The sequence below is a fragment of the Siniperca chuatsi genome, linkage group LG23, assembly GCF_020085105.1.
Source record: "Siniperca chuatsi isolate FFG_IHB_CAS linkage group LG23, ASM2008510v1, whole genome shotgun sequence".
NCBI lineage: Eukaryota > Metazoa > Chordata > Actinopteri > Centrarchiformes > Sinipercidae > Siniperca > Siniperca chuatsi.
Genome location: NC_058064.1, coordinates 15,803,729 through 15,822,199, shown reverse-complemented (window position 1 = coordinate 15,822,199; position 18,471 = coordinate 15,803,729). Strand labels below are relative to the sequence as shown.

Genomic DNA, 18,471 nt, shown 5'->3' with positions numbered 1-18,471 from the left:
ATAAAACCACAAACTTGACGGCAAGGTTTATATCATACTTATATCCTTGTAGTGTGCGGGAAGTTGACCTTGAGTTTTTATTTTGACAACTATAACCGGAAGTACAGTTAATGCAGTTTGTCCTGCTTGATATTAGGACAAAAAGAGCAGGATGTAGCGGTACATGTATCGGGCTCTTTTCACATTAATCCAACCATCAGAAGTCCTTCTCTCTTTTTATGTCGACGCGGTGAGTCAGGTTTGGGGGATGGGTGTTGTACGGATTGTCAGCAGAGACGACTAACGTTTGAAACATGTCCAACATCCTCGATGCGGCGTCCAAAGTGAAATGGGACCGCACGGCTGCGGCGAAGCGAGCCGTGTTTCTTGCGGCAGCTGTTTACGGTGTCAAAACACTGTACCCCATCATCTGCAAGCAGCTCGGCAAAAACAAAGAACCCAGGAATAATCGCCGGGTGTCCAAGGCGGAAAACGGTTCCACTTGTTTGATACAAACACAGATAGATGCTGCGGATCATAAGAACGCATCCCTGGGGGTAAATGCCGAATTTTTCAAGCAGATCCTCGAACTTGGTAAAATCCTTTTCCCCAAGCTTGTGTCCAAAGAGCTCGGTTTGCTCTCTCTGCACTCAGTGGCGCTGATATCCAGGACGTTTCTGTCTATTTACGTGGCCAGCTTGGACGGCAAGATTGTCAAAACGATCGTGGAGAAGAAACCCAAGAGCTTCATCATCCAGCTGATCAAATGGCTCCTCATTGCCATCCCGGCCACGTTCGTCAACAGCGCCATCCGGTACTTGGAGGGCAAACTGGCTCTGGCCTTCCGCACCCGGCTGGTGAACCATGCCTACCGAACCTACTTCACCGATCAGACCTACTACAAAGTCAGCAACATGGACGGGAGGCTCGCCAACCCGGACCAGTCTCTTACTGAGGACGTAATGATGTTTTCCCAGTCGGTGGCCCACCTCTATTCCAACCTCACTAAGCCTATACTGGACGTGATGCTGACCTCCTACACGCTGATACAGACCGCCAGGTCCAGGGGTGCCAACGCCACCGGGCCGACCCTGCTGGCCGGGCTGGTGGTCTTTGCCACGGCTAAGGTCCTGCGCGCCTGCTCGCCCAGATTTGGCAAGCTGGTGGCCGAGGAGGCTCATAGGAAAGGCTACCTGCGCTATGTGCACTCCAGGATCATTGCAAATGCTGAGGAAATAGCTTTCTACAGGGGACACAAGGTATGCAGGGCTGGATGACGGCATGTATATAATATAGAGGTTACATTTGTTGTGGCAGGCATGCAGCAATATTACAGGCAGTAATATGGTGGTGATTAAATTGGTGGGTAACTATAATCTCCAGTTACGATCACTATAGAATACAACCACAAAATCCATATTCCAAGTTTATCAGTATGACATATAATCTGAATGTCCATCATTTATGTCAGTCTACATAGATGGGTTAACTGTATTAGACAAATATGAACATTTACACTCCATCCCAACCTTGGCATTTCTACAGGTGAAATCCAGTTATAAACTACATGAGATATTATAGATCATCTTGATTAACCACATCCAATAACAAAGTTAATGGAGTGTCATCACAGGTGGACATCAGTGTAATCAGATTGATTGTTCACGTTCAAGCTTAGATTCATTGAATGCTCCATCACAAAAATGCAGGACGTGACTATGGTGCTGTGTATTCTAACATACTGTGCATTGCAGGTGGAGATGCGTCAGCTGCAGAAGTGCTACCGGGCTCTGGCGGACCAGATGAACCTGATCCTGTCCAAGCGTCTCTGGTACATCATGATTGAGCAGTTCCTCATGAAGTATGTGTGGAGCAGCAGCGGGCTCGTCATGGTGGCCGTGCCGATCATCACAGCTACCGGCTTCGCTGACAACGGTAATGGGGGCCCCAAAGCCTCTTCTTTTCAAAAACCCCAGTTAAATATGTCTTGGGCCGCTCTTTTTCAGTTTTGCTTCCTCCTCAAGCAGGGGCTTATTAGCATGTGTGAAAACAGTAGCTGCCTCCCACACCCCCCTGATGACATTTCAGTTGCATCAAAAATAAAGCTATAACCCAGTCCCTTTGTTTCCTGGCACTACTACCACACTAATGTTTCAGTGTCACTGCTGATATTTAAATAGCTTATTTCCATGGTATTCTAATGCTCACAGGTACAAGCGTGATAATATGTTGTCAGTAGGCTCGCAGGACAGAGACACAGAAAGATAAGAGAAGCCAAATGGGAAGTTTGATCAGTTTTGTTGCTTAAAATAAACATGACTGTATTATCACAGTTTCTCAAAATGAGCTCCCCCCCTGTCTTTTGTCTCTCCTTCCGCCCTCTAGAAACAGCAGACGGGCAGAAGCATGTGATGGTGAGCGAGAGGACGGAGGCTTTCACCACCGCCCGTAACCTGTTGGCCTCGGGGGCGGACGCCATTGAGAGGATCATGTCCTCCTACAAAGAGGTGAGGACACCGCATGTTGAGGTTAATGTGGCTTTGCTGGAGTGCAGTATGTCTTCGGCTCGGCTCCAGAGGCTTTCCTTGCCCCATCATTTCCCCAGTTTTCACTTCAAAGTTCAAAATAAAGCACTTCTGTTCACACTGGAAGTAATATTTTGATAATCAATTAATCATTTAAGGGATTTTTCAAGCAGAAATGTCAAACATTAACTGCTTCCAACTTCTTTAATGTGAGCATGTGCTGCTTTTCTCTGTTTTATACTCTTGTAAATTGAATATCTTTTGAGCTGCGGACTGTTGATAAGACAAAACAAGGCATTTGAAGGCCTCACCTTGAGCTCTGGGGAATTGCGTTGGGAAGTTTTCAGTATTTTTGACATTACATATACATTCTTTTCTAAAGAATATGATTTGTCAGACTACAGGTTTAGATAATCACATGATGGACAGATATATGGGTGGTCAGGTATTTTCTTTGGCCTAGGCTTGAATGGACAAGTGGTCAGATGGGCGGGTCGGTGTATGAATACACAGATTGGCTAAATGATTGACAGAGGACTGTACAGTATGTCCATTGCTCTCTACTCTCCCCACGTGAGGCTCACCATGCGTGCACACGAGTTAATCTGAGTCCTGACTGAAAAAGCAAAGAAAGAAATCGCTGAATGAAAGGCCTCGTTCACTGACGGCCAAGTCCCTGATCTCTCGTTGCATTTTAATCCAAAAAAACCATTGCAAGACCCATTCATGCATTCTCTCTCTCTCAGGCTGCATTTTGAGGTCCATAAGAGGATTTGCGGTGAAGCTGTATTACAGTACAGCTGGTTTGTACATGTATACCTTTGGCCATACAGCATAGCGAGTGTGCCTTGTCTGTGAAGTTTTTGCAGCCTGTGATTGTGGTGAAGAGGGGAAATTGCAACTCTTGTAAAAGTGCGAGTGGGTTGTTGTCTGCTTCCGTAAGTGTGAGTCACCTCTTCTCAAAAATGTCCCATTGTACCACTTTACTCACACGAGAGTTTGGACACGCACAAGCCAGATTTTACAAATACACAGACGGGTCAAACTGCTGTGAAATTTTGCGAAACGTGAGCCAGCTTCTAGTGAATTATTATTTGATTTCACTAATGTGCAAATCTGTGGCAAGCATATTGTCCTGACTGTCATTTCATTGCAACACTCTGGCTCAAAAACACTTCCCTTGAGGGTACGAGTTGTAGCCTGCATTCAACTCTGGTCTGTTCTTAAATGTGCAGTAGCAAGCCCCTGCATGCAAGGCCAAGAGATGTGTGCCTGTGTGTGTGTGTGTGTGTGTGTGTGCGTGCGCCAGTGTGTGTGCCAGTGTGTGGGCGTGTGTGTGTGTGTGTGTGCGCGCACGCCTGTGTGTGTGTGTGTGCATGTGTGCAATTAAACAGGCACATTTCTCAGGCAGTAGGCCCTGCTCATGCCTCCAAACACTGCCTATTTGATATGTCAGTGTACAGTGTGCTTGTTGTATGTATGTATGTGTGTGTGTGTGTGTGTGTGTGTGAGAATGGCCCTATGACATGTCCCAGGTCGTGTTAGTTTGTTACACATCTTGTAGACTCGGCTTTGTTTTTTCCTTTTGTTCTTCGAAGGCCCTCCCCATTAGCTTTCTTTGGTTGTTGTTGTTTTCTTTTTTTACAGCAAGTTGTCTATGAAATTTCTCAAAACAATTCAAGAAGTACAATCCACGTGTTTTCTACCCAAACAATTGCAAAGAGGCTCCTAAAATCCAATATTTATCTGGAAATTGTGCACAATTTCCTCATCATTTTTATTGCTTGGCTACAAAAAGCTTTGCATAACACTTTTGCTGCCAAAGCTGCTTGGGGGAAATTTTAAGGACTACTTATGTTTGTCTGAAGAGATCAATTTTATCAGTTTGGAAGGAGGCGGGAGGAAAACTTCACACACGGAACAATGTTTGAAAACGGAATTTTCAAAATGGCCTCAGGTATCAAAGCAGGTTCCAGTTATTATCTTTTCCAAACCATTCATTCATCGGAGTAAATGTCAGATTTTATGATTTGACAACACAACTGGGTGAAGTTGGTCCTCTGATATGTGTTATCAGAATCAGAAATACTTTATTGATCCCTGAGGGGAAACTCTTTTGTTACAGCTGCTCACTATCACATCAAAGCACACTTGAGAATAGAAGGAATAGAAGTACTAAGCAAATCAAAATATAATACGCCATAATACAGGTAAGATAAATTAAGTACAAAGTGGATATAAAGTATAAAAGCTAAAATAAGTGTAAGTACCAAAGTGGATTTAGAGGTTGATAAGTATTTACAGTATAATACAATGTAATAATATAAGTAATAAGTAATAGTGCAATAATGAGTACTGTCAAGTTAAGTGTAGCTTATTAAGATGATTATGAAATGGAGGATATTGCACAGCAGTAATAGAAGTATGAATAAATATCAATAAATAGAGAATTCTAAACTGAAAACAGAGTATATTGCACCGGAGTATTAAACAGAGAATATTGCACAATATTTCAAGTATTGCAGAGATGTTAATGATCCGATGTCCAGTTTATCGACTTAGGGTCATATAGACTGACACTTAGAGGGAGGAGTTAAAGAGTTTGATGGCCACAGGCAGGAATGACTTCCTGTGGCGCTCTGTGGTGCATTTTGGGGGGGATGAGTCTTCCGCTGAAGGTACTCCTTTGTTTGACCAGCAGGTCATGGAGCGGGTGGGAGACACTGTCCAAGATGGCATGTAGTTTGGCCAGCATCCTCCGCTCTGAGGATAGCAATGGCCACCACAGACTCATAAAACATCCTCAGCATTGTCCGGCAGATGTTGAAGGACCTCAGCCTCCTCAGAAAATAGAGGCGGCTCTGGCCCTTCCTGTAAAGAGCTTGAGTGTTATTAGCCCAGTCCAGTTTATTGTCCAATGATACACCCAGGTACTTGTAGTTCTCTACGATGTCCACACTGACCCCCTGAATGGAAACCGGGGTCATTGGTGCCTTGGCCCTTTGTAGACTGCATTAGATCTAATCATGGGGGAAAAATTGAACACAGAAACCTTTTTATAGGCATTCATTCCTCAAGATTGAATCTACTGCCACTCAGTATGTCGCTGTAGGTCAGCCAGCAGTGAATCCTGGTGTTGTGTGTGTGTGTGTGTGTGTGTGTGTGTGTGTGTGTGTGTGTGTGTGCGCTGCCCAGAGCTCCTTCCCTCATGGCTTAGCCTAGCTGTGAATAATCCTCCATCTGTTGATCTTTCAGCCCACACTTCTGCATCTCTCCCTCTCTCTTCTTATCATGACCGTTCTAACTTTTACGGTGGGAAATTATTAATATTGTGAAAACATTTCTGCACAATGAGCACCAGCACAGCACGTCTTGGAGTGTTTTCAGGGTACAAAGTACAAAGTAGTGATGGTGAGTTTGTCAGAGTTGTAGATCACTCAGTAATCTCTACAAATCTTTTTGGCAGCCAGCAAGCCTGCCAGCACATAAGTCATTCCATGGTCTTGTGTTTGTCAGTTTTGTAGAGCTGCAACTAATAAATCAGTCTAAAAGATATCCAAAATAAAGACAAATGCAGTTAACAGAGCCATAAATGTTGTCTGATTGACTTTTTTGCCAGTAGCCACAAGTATAATTTAAATGATAAATGAATTAGAATTGATAAAACAATTGATTAGATAATCTGTTACTTTCAGCAACGCACTTATGGATCTGTTTTCAACAGCTGTGGAGGTAGTTTCTTTGGATCCATGCTGAGTAATAGAAACAGAGAATGTCGCTATATGAGTCCCTGTTTTGATTCCAAATTGTACCTTTTTGAGTTGAAAGAGGCAAGTGTCACATTTAGAACTGTCAAACTGAAGGTGGAGATGTTATGGGATCTATTTTACAGTAAATTCAGAACAAAATCAGATAATTCAGTTCAATGACATCTGTCTTGTCTCTTCATGACAAGTGTTTTCTAAATGAATGTAGATAACAGACTATTGGCAATTCAGTGATTTTTCAGTTCTCTTTTTTCAGTTCTCTATCATGTTTCAGTATTACTGACCCTTCTACTGTAGAATGCTGCAATAAGCTGTTGAAGCTCTTTTAATAGTAAATATTTCCTTCATCTTTTTTACGTGAGGAACACAATCAGTCCTCCACTCTTTAGGTCTGTCCCGCCGTCTTTAGACACATTTCATTTCATTTGTGTTTTGATTTCTTTCTTCTTTGAGGCAGTCACATCTCTGTAGCCCCGCATGGTGTCCATGAATTCCCAGAATTGGTGTTTGTTGTTTAATATAATCAAGCTGTGTCAACAGCCTGCACTGTCTCACTGCAGGGTGCAACACTAAAGCCAAAGCAAGAGGGTGATTTTTCTCTTGGTTTTATCCTCATTTGTCCTTGAGTTTCATTATATTTTAATGCAGGACACCCTCTGGTTGCTTATATAGATATTTGTTTTGCTCCTTTTCCTTTTATACCTTTATGCATTTTGTGTTTATCTTGTATTTACATCATTTTGCACTGTTAAAATCATTACAATTGCTTTTGTTCAAATGCTTTTGCTCTTCTAAATGTAATTAAAAGGTTTTCTCTCACATTTTAATATATTCTGTTTATCTGTTTGTTATATATTTTTTAATATACTTCAAAAATATACTTTCTTTACTAAAGGTAAAGAAAGAATCACAGCATACAACATATCCAGCAGCCATTTTGTGACTTTGGTGTTAGCTACATATTTGCATAAATACACATTGTTGCACACACAGTTACATACTCAGCATGCAGTGCAGTGGTAAATTACTTTTAGCTAACTATTTCAACCATATATCCATCACTTTTAGCTAATTAATTGAACCATTACTTCTAGCTAACTGTTTAAACTGTTTACTTTTAGCTAATTATTTCAACCATCTATCCATTACTTGAGGTAACAACTGTTTAGACTTATCTGCTTGCTTGCTAACTAGCTTTTACACACTCTCAATCGCAGCAGGTAATGTTCAGGTGTCAAAGGTGACTCATTATGTGGATATATTTTTTGAGTTCATCTACTCTGCAGTTTCTCCACAAAACCCCACACATACACTGTCAAGAGTTGTATGCCCATGACAGTCGCCTGTATCAGAATCTGATCCTCTCTTGGGTCACGCTAACATTCCTTACTTTACCCAATAATGACCACTTTGTGTTTGTTGGGACAGGTCACAGAGTTGGCAGGCTATACTGCACGGGTCCACAACATGTTTGTGGTGTTTGAGGACGTCCAGAGGGGTGTTTACAAGCGCTCCTCGCTATCAGCCACAACAGGAGCAGAGAAGAAGAGCAAGCCTGAGATGCACATAGATGGGCCACTGGAGATAAAGGGTAGGTCTGTTCTGCTGCACACCCACACCCCTTTTGCATCAAAATGAACTGAAAGAGAGAAACAGGTAGTCACATGCTTAATTGGCCAGTCACAAACTCCACACACATGCTAGGTTACTGTTGCTATGTTGTACAGACTTTTACCTTTTTACCTTTAGCCTTATCTGGGGCAACTTGCATAAGCAGAATACATTTCTAGATCACCAACATGATATTACAAGCAATCTACAGTATGAAGATCAAAGGTTGGAATCATTGCATAAATATCAGTTTGACCCCAGAATGAATCTCCAGCTAGAGAGGACTATTAAGCTTAGAGATAAGTGACGCAGTAAAGAGGGATTTTTTTATTTTTAACCCCATAATTCCTACTATATAGGTATTATCCCATCCATGTCCATGCTTATGTCTCGGCAGAGTCTAATCCTCAATTTCTGCTCTTATACAATGTCATTCTATTTTTCTCTCCTTTATCTCTTCAGGTGAAGTGATAGATGTGGACAAGGGCATCGTGTGTGAGAATGTCCCAATTATTACGCCAAATGGGGACGTAGTAGTGTCTTGCCTGAACTTAAAGGTGAGACAGCTCTACTCCATTCTCTTTGGATCTTACGTACTCAGCCATTTTGGGTTTTTTTGTATCGCTCTTCTTTGCTGTGCTCTTTTCTAGTTAGAATGGGCTAACGTATGAAAAAGCACCAGAATCGACATTTAATCTCTGTTCCAGCACCAAACTCCACTTAATATTACCCGTTAATATTAACTGATATATTTGCAGGCGCTCCGTTTCCATCAGACTCCCTGAGTTTTTTTTTTTTTTAGTCTATGTGGTGTTAATTAGCATTTATGTAGAATCCTCTGTGGTCTCATTAAACAAGAAACAGATGCATCCTTTGGGTGTCAACGTGTTGCACCCGTCAGGCTGTTGGCTACTGTAATGAGCTGGAGAGGATATTGTGGTGCTTAAAATTACAGATCAATGCTGACAAAAGAGTAAATTGTGACTTTTCAAACATTTCAGATGTCATTAGGACACTAACGCCCCTTCCTATTCACATGTAACACATTGTCTACATTTTTGCATTTTTATCCATCTTTATTTCTCTGCAGATAATTGAGTTAGCTTGATTTCATTGGATTTTTCAGTGCCTCAAAGCTAGCTTTAAAGTTTATCTAGAACTGTCGTCAGAGCAACACGTCTTTGAGCTCAAGCCTGCACTCGTGCAGCTCATGCTAACAGACCTCAGCCAAGACTGCACCAAGCTCTGTAGGTCAAGTATCAATAGGCCCACTGTACAGTGTTTGGTTACTTGTGGTAAGGATGTCGCCATTTTGTTAATAATGAGTTGCACACTTTGGGTTGTTTCATGTATTTCACTGTCTAAAACCTTTTCTTTAACCTGCTTCTTCACCTTCATCTGTATTCCCTTTGAATGGTTCATGGATATATTGAGGGAAATATATGGGGCAGCTTTCACTTTGATCTATTTTATTTAGTGATACCTCCAAACAGTTTGATCTGGCTTCCAGCTGTAGCTCAGAATGCTTCAATTTCAGACAGAGAACAGACACCTAAAATACAATGTATTCTGTTAAAAGGCAACGATCTGTGAGGAGAATTTTGCCACTCTTCTTGTGTTGACATTTCAGATCTCCTGTGTGTAATGTTTAAGTAGTCGTATGCTGTCTATCAAAAGCTACACGCCCACTGATGCTTCCTATCTCCCCAGGGCTTTATATCTTAATGACGTTACGTAATTATACTGAGGACCTGCTCGGCTTAAGGGGGATTAATAAATTCTCTTTCCATTTCAGGTAGAAGAGAGCATGCACCTATTGATCACGGGGCCCAACGGCTGTGGAAAAAGCTCTCTGTTCAGGATCCTCAGCGGCTTGTGGCCTGTCTACGGCGGCCGGCTACACAAACCCTCTCCTCAACATATGTTCTACATCCCTCAGAGGTATACACCCAAACACACACTTTCACACATTACTTGTTCCAATGTCCATGATCATTGTAGCGGTGAAACTTACCTGTAATCTAATCCATTGTACAGAACCTGTGTGCGGCTGACAAAGAGTAACCAGAGCTCTGGCCACAGTGAAATATTTACAGACAAGGCTTGAAGTACTTTTTAATTACAATCATTTCTTTATTATACTTCTCTCTGTATTACTGTCATTTGCTAGAAAGTTGAGTATCATCAGCGTGACTGAGCATGGATACCACAAAGCACCTGATATTTAAGGAGCCCGTAGACTGATAATAATAACCTATATTATTATACTTATATATATATACTTTTGAGTCATTTCTCAAGAAAAACCTTTCTGCTTTTCAAGTGTGAGGATTTTCTGCTTTGTCTTATACGATCGTATACTTAATATCTTTGGCTCTTGGACTGTTAGTTTGAATATGTCACCTTGGGCTCTGGAAAATGTTGATGGGCATTTTTCACTACGCTGTCTTTTTATAGACATACACACTATTGTCACTATCAAGACAATAAACCGCAGATTTATCGATGGTGAAAATAATTGTTAGTTGCAGCCATATATGCCATTCACAGGAGCGTATGGTAAAGGGTTAGAATGTATTGACACATGGAGGGTTGTGGTGTCAGTGCTCTCAACTCTTAACAGGTAAGATGACCAGTTGGTCTTCCAAAAAGGTGGCAGAAGGACTCGAGCCCTTAAACTGAACGGAACTGAACTGAACCAGTCTAAAACAAACCATCAAATGTAATCTTACCCAGGGCTGCTTAGAGGTGCTGACTCAGCTGACTCCCTCCTGCAGAGTGGTGAATATTTTATACACAGGATGAGACGGCCACCTGGCAGCTGTAACAGAATCCAATACACTGTGTACAACAGATACAACAGAAGAGTAATGGGTGTCTTTCTCTTTTAGCATTTGTTCTCTAAGTGTGTAAAAGATGTGCCCCTTTGTACACACAAACAAAGAGGGTGTCTCTTTAACATCTCATTTCATTAAGAAAAGAACGAGCTGTCAAAGAAACACTCAGTGGATAAGGTGTGTGTGTGTGTGTTTCTCCAGGCCATACATGTCCATGGGTTCACTGCGGGACCAGGTGATCTACCCAGACTCGGTGGAGGACATGGCTGCCAGAGGCCTCAGTGACAAGGACCTAGACGCCATCTTGGACGTAGTCAACCTCAACCACATTGTCACCAGAGAAGGAGGTAGGACAGTAATAAAGACAACTTACAAAGATGTGTGTTTCAAGTGAAAATTGCAGATTGAAAACTTTAGAAAAACACACAAAAATAGCTTGAAAATAGCTCACGTAACACTTTCTGATAACTTAAACCTACTTCAAAACTAGACAAAGTAACCATCAAACAAACTACACAAAATAACCATCAGACAAAAAACCCATAAACCTGACAAAATAGACAAAATAACCGCACAAAATAAACTAAATAACCATAATATAGACAAAACTAGACTAAATAACCACTAGCCACTACAACAAATCTGAGTCTAATTGGGTACTTGACAGTTAAGTCATTGACAAAGGGTAAGATTTTGTTGTTCTACAAAATTAGTCATCTTTTACTGTTAAAGGTTCTAAATTTTGACTTACAAATCATTTAAACGTTTGCAAAATCTGCACTGCAAATTGTAACTGCAGTGCTGGTCTGCTGGTGTGCTGAGATCAAACAGACTAGGCCACGTATGTGTACCAGCCAGAAGCTTGATCTTATGCACTCGGGTATTACGTGTATTGCCTAAACTTGAGTCTGTGGCTAATTGGCAGCCACTCTCCTCTCATTGCCAAACAAACAAGCCTATTGTTGTGAACCAACTACTGTACAAAGCTTAGAGCTGCAAGAGGGTTAAATGTATGAATGGCTGCGCTGTGAAAATGTTGAGAAAGGTCTTGATCAAACGAACTCGCACACACGCAGTCACGGGTCATCAGTCGCGGATGTGGGCACACATGCAGTAGAACTGCATAAGCCTTTGAAAATGTCCCACAGAAAGCTGTCTGACTGTTACACGGTGCACCTAGGCTGGTTAAACCTTTCAGCAAACATCATGTTCCCCTCCTTTTGTAATGGCTGTTGGTCTGTAAAACCTGTATGTTTGCATTTGAATTATTCATTACATTGCTCAAAATGTATTTTTGATTAGCTCTTTATGTACAGGCCTAATGTAGTCCAGAGTTTCCACTGCTATAAAATAGGTCTATGCACTTTCTTAGACTGGATTTCAATGAAACATTTTTGTGTCCCATCATGTTCTAAATGCCGTTGCAGACATCTCCACCCTAATATGGATAAAACTGGAAAATGTTTGCTCTCAGCATCTATAATCCCGAAATATCACCATCTTTAAATAACATCTCGGTAGCATGTGTTTTCAAGGTTGTGTGATGTCGTCTTTTGCGTCCAGGCTGGGATGCCGAGCTGGACTGGAAGGACGTGCTGTCAGGAGGCGAGAAGCAGAGGATGGGCATGGCGCGCATGTTCTACCACAAGTAAGGGATTAAAACGTTGCTAGTATTTTAGCAGTGTTAGCCTTTTATCTAGGGTAACAGCTGGTAATTTTCTAGCTTTGCACTACATAACCATTCTCATTAGTTACTCGCTGGATGGATAGCAATTATTAAAACAATTTCCCCCGTGTATGTCAGGCCTAAATATGCGCTGTTGGATGAGTGTACCAGCGCTGTGAGCATTGACGTGGAGGGAAAGATTTTCCAGGCTGCTAAGGACGCCGGCATCTCTCTGCTCTCCATCACTCACAGACCCTCCCTGTGGTAAGACATGTCCCACAGAAAATGATCTAGTCTATTCAATAAAAGATATATATAACTTCATATATCACTATCTCCCTAGAAATGTGGTGGAGAGTAACTCAGCCTTTTGTGAAGTAGAGTTTACTCACCTTTCAACCCATCATAAAGTTGTAAATTCATTGTACACACCAAACTACTTTAAATCCTTCCTCGCCACCTCCAGGAAGTACCACACCCACCTGCTGCAGTTCGACGGGGAGGGAGGCTGGCGCTTCGAGCAGCTGGACACGGCGACGCGCCTCACCCTCACCGAGGAGAAACAGCGGCTGGAGGCCCAGCTGGCCGGCATTCCCGAGATGCAGCATCGCCTCAACGAGCTCTGCAAGATCCTGGGAGACGACTCTGTCCTCAAAACAGTCGAGGAGTGAGGCGAGGTGGGGGGGGGGCCCAGAGGGAAAAAGAGACAAGGGGGGGAAAAGAAGAGAAGAAGTGGGGGGGAGAAGAAGAGAGCTTGTGTAGAGTTATTTTTTTCCGCTCTGCAGGAGAGCTCTTAATGCCAGCTAGTCTTTCAGCTCTCCTTTCTCCTCTCCCTCTTCTTTTTAATCTCTCCCTTGCCCTGCTCCAACCTGAGAAGTGGAGGGGGAGAGTGAAGTGGATGCACAAGTATTATTCCCCCTTGTTACTCACATGGACTGCATACTCAGTTGTAGATTTAAAATGTTTGCTTTTAGCGTGCATCATTTTCAAGATCAGTTTACCACAGTCCAAAGTGGCAGAAATGAGAAATCCAAATTTAACCAAGATAATTCATTTGTTTGTTTGTTTCATAGCACTTTACTCTGCTTTTAGAGGGCTATTATTTCTGTTTTGTTGTGGTAGCTCACAGTGAAATAAGATGAGTTTTAGCTGGAAAACGTTTAATATAGAACCACTAAATAATGTCCAAAGCAGTATTCCACGCCCAGTATACTGGGTTGTGCAGGATCCACATTTGTCATCATTTAGCAGTAGATTTTAGTTTTTACTGAACTTAATGACCTCTTGGTTTTGAGAGGTCAAAAGAGACTTTTCAAAGAGATTTTTCAAAATGTCACAATATGCCTTTGTTTGATTTTGTGTATCTAGCCGCAGTACAATCCCTTTCCTTATACCTCATCTTACCTATACCAGATCTTGTTACGCAAACCCTTGGACCACTGATATAGGCTCAGTTGCAGACTTACACATGGCTAGCAAAGAAAAAGCCAATCTGGGCTAAAACTATAGGTTTCTGGTTTATTGAGCAAATACAATGAGCTAAGGAGGCCCTCTTCAAAGGATGAGGAACAAGAGCAAGCTGACCCTGGCAGTCTGGTCTGTCTATAAACAGTCACACATACATACACAAATGGAACAGGTAGCCATTCAGACTACGGTACTGTCAGATACGCGTACACATGCTGGCCACCTGTTGAAGCTCCCACCCTGTGTTGACACAAAACACACTCGTGTGTCTGCTGTGTGTCAGATGCCTGCTGGGACTCTGCTCTGTGGGTCTAATGAGCTAATACATTATGCTAATTTAGTTAATATAGTTACATGAGACTTCATGTAAATTTGATGGTGACGTAAGAAATACTTTGAACAAAGTCTTCATTTCTCACCTTTCTAAAGTGGAAGCTGATTATCTTTTGATATGTGTTTACATGCACTTATATATTTTAGATAATACTCCACATATTATTATGTTATAATATATGAGGCCTTATTGGATTATACTTAATTTACATAATAGGGCTAATATAAAGTAGTAGAACGGTTAGGGGTCAGGCTTATTTAAAGATCGCAGACGTTGGAGCTGGTACAGATTTCATTTTTGGCTCAAGAACACTTCAGCATGTTGGCTGCCTCTTGACTAATGGCTGGCATGCAGCTTGGCTATATACAGGAGCGAAATTAGTTGGATTGTTTTTCCTCATTTAGCCTCCATGTTTGCTACCAGCAACTTCTCTGAAGTTGTGATACTGTGAAATTAGTGATTTGTGACGTTAACATAATTTTGTTCTTATGAAAAAGTCATAAGCGCTGTATTCTCATGCGGTGGTTCTAAGCTTTGGTTGCGGCTGCTTTTACAGTATGTTCCTTTTGTGGTTCAGACCTGTGCGTGTGCTTACTGTGTCCTACATAAAGAGTCCGAGGAAAAGTAGTAAGTTAGGCAGGCTTTTGCCTCCCAGATTGTACTGAGTGAAACAGGCGAGGGGACCGTGTGTGGAGAAGTTATGGATTCATTCATATAGAGTTATATTTTTGCGGTTTGATACATCCAATTGGGCCTAAAGCCTTCCAAGCAATACAAATTATCACTGCATTTGCAAAAAAGCACCCAGAAGCATTTACATTTGTTTTTTGGGCTGTGTGACACAACAGTTTCCTTAGTTCACCTTTAATTCAATGTTTCCTCTGTAAAATTCATTTACAGCCCCTTAGTAAATTACAGAACCAAGTAAAAGTGTGGAAGCACTTGATATCAAGTAATCTCACTGGTTAGAATACCACTATTTTGTTATTATGCCCTCTGTTTGGTTAACACACTGCCATGTCTGTGTTGCACAGAATGGACAATCAGTCACACGCAAAGAAATAAGTTAAAGAGTCCCACAGGTCTTCCTTGAAAGTTTGTGAATTTGAGGAAAAAACTAAAGGTTTGAAAACAGACATAAATAGATATGGGTCATTGAAAGTGCTCAAATTTATACATTTTGTGTAAGAATAGAAACTGAAGTTCTTTTCTTTCTGTAAAGTCCTGCTAGTTCTCATCATAAAAATTCTCAGTGTTGTAACAGTAATTAACCTTGATCTGTGTCTCAAACTATGCCGTGTTGGGCCCTTGAATTTGAGGGAATTGGGCATGGAAAGTCCTTGAAAAGTCCTTGAATTAGTTGATTAAGAAGGTGTGGGACCCATGTACACATGCATCATCTAATTTGTTACGGAACTTAGAATGTAAAATTGTTGAGTATGCTAGGCAAAGTTTAGCAACTCTCTCAGGCCTTTTGTTAGACTGAGCTGGGACTGCATCCAGGATGTCTAAAAGTGCAACATCTTTGCTCCATTGAGACTTTAAACCTTTGTAACCTCCCCTTTTGGCTTTTAGTGTACAGTTCAAGAAAAGGACTTAAGACCATTTGAATGCAGCCCTGCTCTGTTCAGAATGATGGCTGCTAGGTTACAGAAGGACAAAGACCTAGATTCCCCCCCCCCCCAAAAAAAAGAAAATGTGACTGGAGAAGAAAAAGAACTAATTAAAAATTGAAAATGTCAGTGCATTCCTTTAATATCTAAAGGAATAATAACTGGAATGCTCTGTGTTGGTCTTGTCATATAATCTGGACTGCACAAAAATAATCACGCTTTCATTCGCTATGCAAGAGAGCATCATAGACATTACTGTAAGGCTTGAAATTAGCATGGCAAGCCTTTTCAACAGCACACTACACTGCAGTTTCTGACCTGAGATAAGTTATTATCTTTCTGTGCCATCAGTCCGCCTCTGTTGACAGGAGGCCAGATGAGCCGCTGAATGACACGGAGTCTGCCAAGGGACACTGGAGCATGAGGTCAGCTCAAGAGCAGATAGTGCTTGGAATTCACAGGCGTGACCATAGCGTCAATAGTTAAAAAGTCAGAAATACTATTATTTCATCTTGAAAGGATGGGATAATAAATGATGAGGTGCCATTTTCCTAGTATGCTTCGTTATAGATCTTATTTTTCTGCCAAAATTGTGTGTTTTTATGTATTCTGGTTTGTGTTGCGTAAAAGGGTGCTTTTCATGCTGCATATTCTCTCCAAGGATTGCATATTCCTTCCACTGATTATAAGGCTAAGAGTGGGCTTATTTGTTCTCTAATCACACTACAACACTGAGCCCAACTGAGGCTGAACTATCATTGGTAACACTTGCTCTCCAGTCTTGAGCCAGATCCCTGTGCACAGCAGTGTTTTTAGGTGCTAGTTACAGTGCGGATAATTACGCATTGATTACGTGGTTAGGAACTACTATATATGAAAAGACCTCAAATATACCATTGTTCTTATTTATTTAAATCTTTAAAGTAACTATAACCAAAATTCTTATATTAACGATGGATCACATACATGTAACCCTGCTGTTCCCCATAGCTCTATGGAGCTTTGTAGCGACATTCAACTCATTGTTTTGGTTTTCTGGCCCACAACATTACTATTTTGGTTTACTCTCACCGCTCTCATCTCATAGCATTGTTTTCGGCCGTAGCAGGTAGCCACTCAAAAAGCCGGCTGTATGCTACCTGCACAGGCTTGCCAAACAACAGTTAGCAACTCGCTAGTTGGAACATTGAGCTAGCAGAAGAGCCAGATATTTCCCTCAGGAGTTTGAAAAAAAGGAGAGTGAATATTGGACTTACACGACTCCAAATGAATGGTAATAGGCAGCTGTTTTTGCTAACAAGATAGCAATATCAACTTAAAATGATACGTTAGCAGTTACTTTTATGTTAAGCTTGTTAGTGTTAAGCTTTTTAATTCTTAAAAAATGGTGGGGGGTTGGCAGTAGCTCAGAGGGATTAATAAAGTAATTCTCTCCTCTCTCTTAAGCTTGTTTCTGCTGCCCCCAAGTGGCCAAAATGTGTTTCTGCAGGTTTGAATGCAGGTCATGCCTGAAGTTGTTCCTAGGAAAAAAAAAATCTCAACATCATCTTTCTTTACCTTTTAACATGGCACCTCATCATTTCTTACCCCTTTAGGAAACCAGTTAAGAGAGCTCACTTACCAGTGAAGTTAGGCCTTTGGTGGCCTACTACTCTATATGACCCTGCTATATACTGTAATGACATCCTTACTAACAAAACTTTGATACTGAAAGTTTTGCATTCTATCACCCCTTTTGTAAGTAAGAGATTGAATGTATCCATTATGTATGATAAAGCATCTGTTAAGGTTACGACGACAATGAATACATGTGGTCAGGTCATACAAGTTTCCTTTTTGTTTGATAATTGATCATTTTATAATTGTGTTAATAGTGCATGCAACAGTGTTTTATCAGAGCCACATTGTGGTGTTTAAATTGGGATTTACTGTACGTGTGTGAGAACTAGGATAACGGGAAAGGAAAATGTTTGAAATTTTCACTTTGAATTTTCATGTTATTCAAGTGGTGTAGGACAGTCAAATCAATATTTATGACAGATGGGTCGGTTTCTAATTTATTGAGGGTGTTATTCAAGTTTTTGAGGTATTAATTAGACTGTCCTGGACCTCAGGAGCAACATTCAGTGATTCTCCCTCAAAGCCAGGGATTACTACACTTTGTAGTTAATAACTTTAAAGAGAGCTTTGTTTGCAATCAAAATTACCATTAATATAATTATTTTCTATCTTGAACTCCTGGAACAGTAGTCTAGACTTCCTTTATTTGGATCTCATTGTGCATGTGTAGGAATCTGTTTTATTTAACCTTAGAACCAAGAGAGGTACATTGGCATAAAGATCATCTGTTCAAAAGTCATGTGGTCACTTTACGTTGAAAGATGAAGATGTATTTTCTTGTAAATAAAACAATACATTGCAACCTCGAAACACGGGACAAGTTGCGTCTGTTCTTCACCGTTTCAAGTTTCAATACCTTCAAATAACTGCTGCTGAAGTGTTCAGATTAGGTGTTTTTGTCACATCTGTATTTTCTAACATTGAGAAATAAATGTTATTTATAGCAGGGGGTTCATGTACTCTTCCCAACTCCTTTAATGGAGATCATTGATTACTAATTAAAGCGTCCTAGAGTTGATGCAGACATAAATAAACCTGTCTCAGCAAGCTAA

At 41.1% G+C, this 18,471-nt stretch overlaps 1 protein-coding gene across 1 annotated transcript; it reads left to right on the top strand.

Moving 5' to 3' along the window:
* The first annotated feature begins 47 nt into the window (after window positions 1-47).
* LOC122871568 (ATP-binding cassette sub-family D member 2-like) lies at window positions 48-18,229 on the top strand. The gene is made up of 10 exons (XM_044186847.1): window positions 48-1,238; window positions 1,734-1,914; window positions 2,365-2,486; window positions 7,700-7,862; window positions 8,345-8,439; window positions 9,678-9,823; window positions 10,921-11,066; window positions 12,283-12,367; window positions 12,524-12,649; window positions 12,852-18,229. The coding sequence occupies exons 1-10, from the start codon at window positions 294-296 to the stop codon at window positions 13,054-13,056; spliced, it is 2,214 nt and encodes a 737-aa protein (XP_044042782.1). The 5' UTR covers window positions 48-293; the 3' UTR covers window positions 13,057-18,229.
* Window positions 18,230-18,471: the final 242 nt, after the last annotated feature.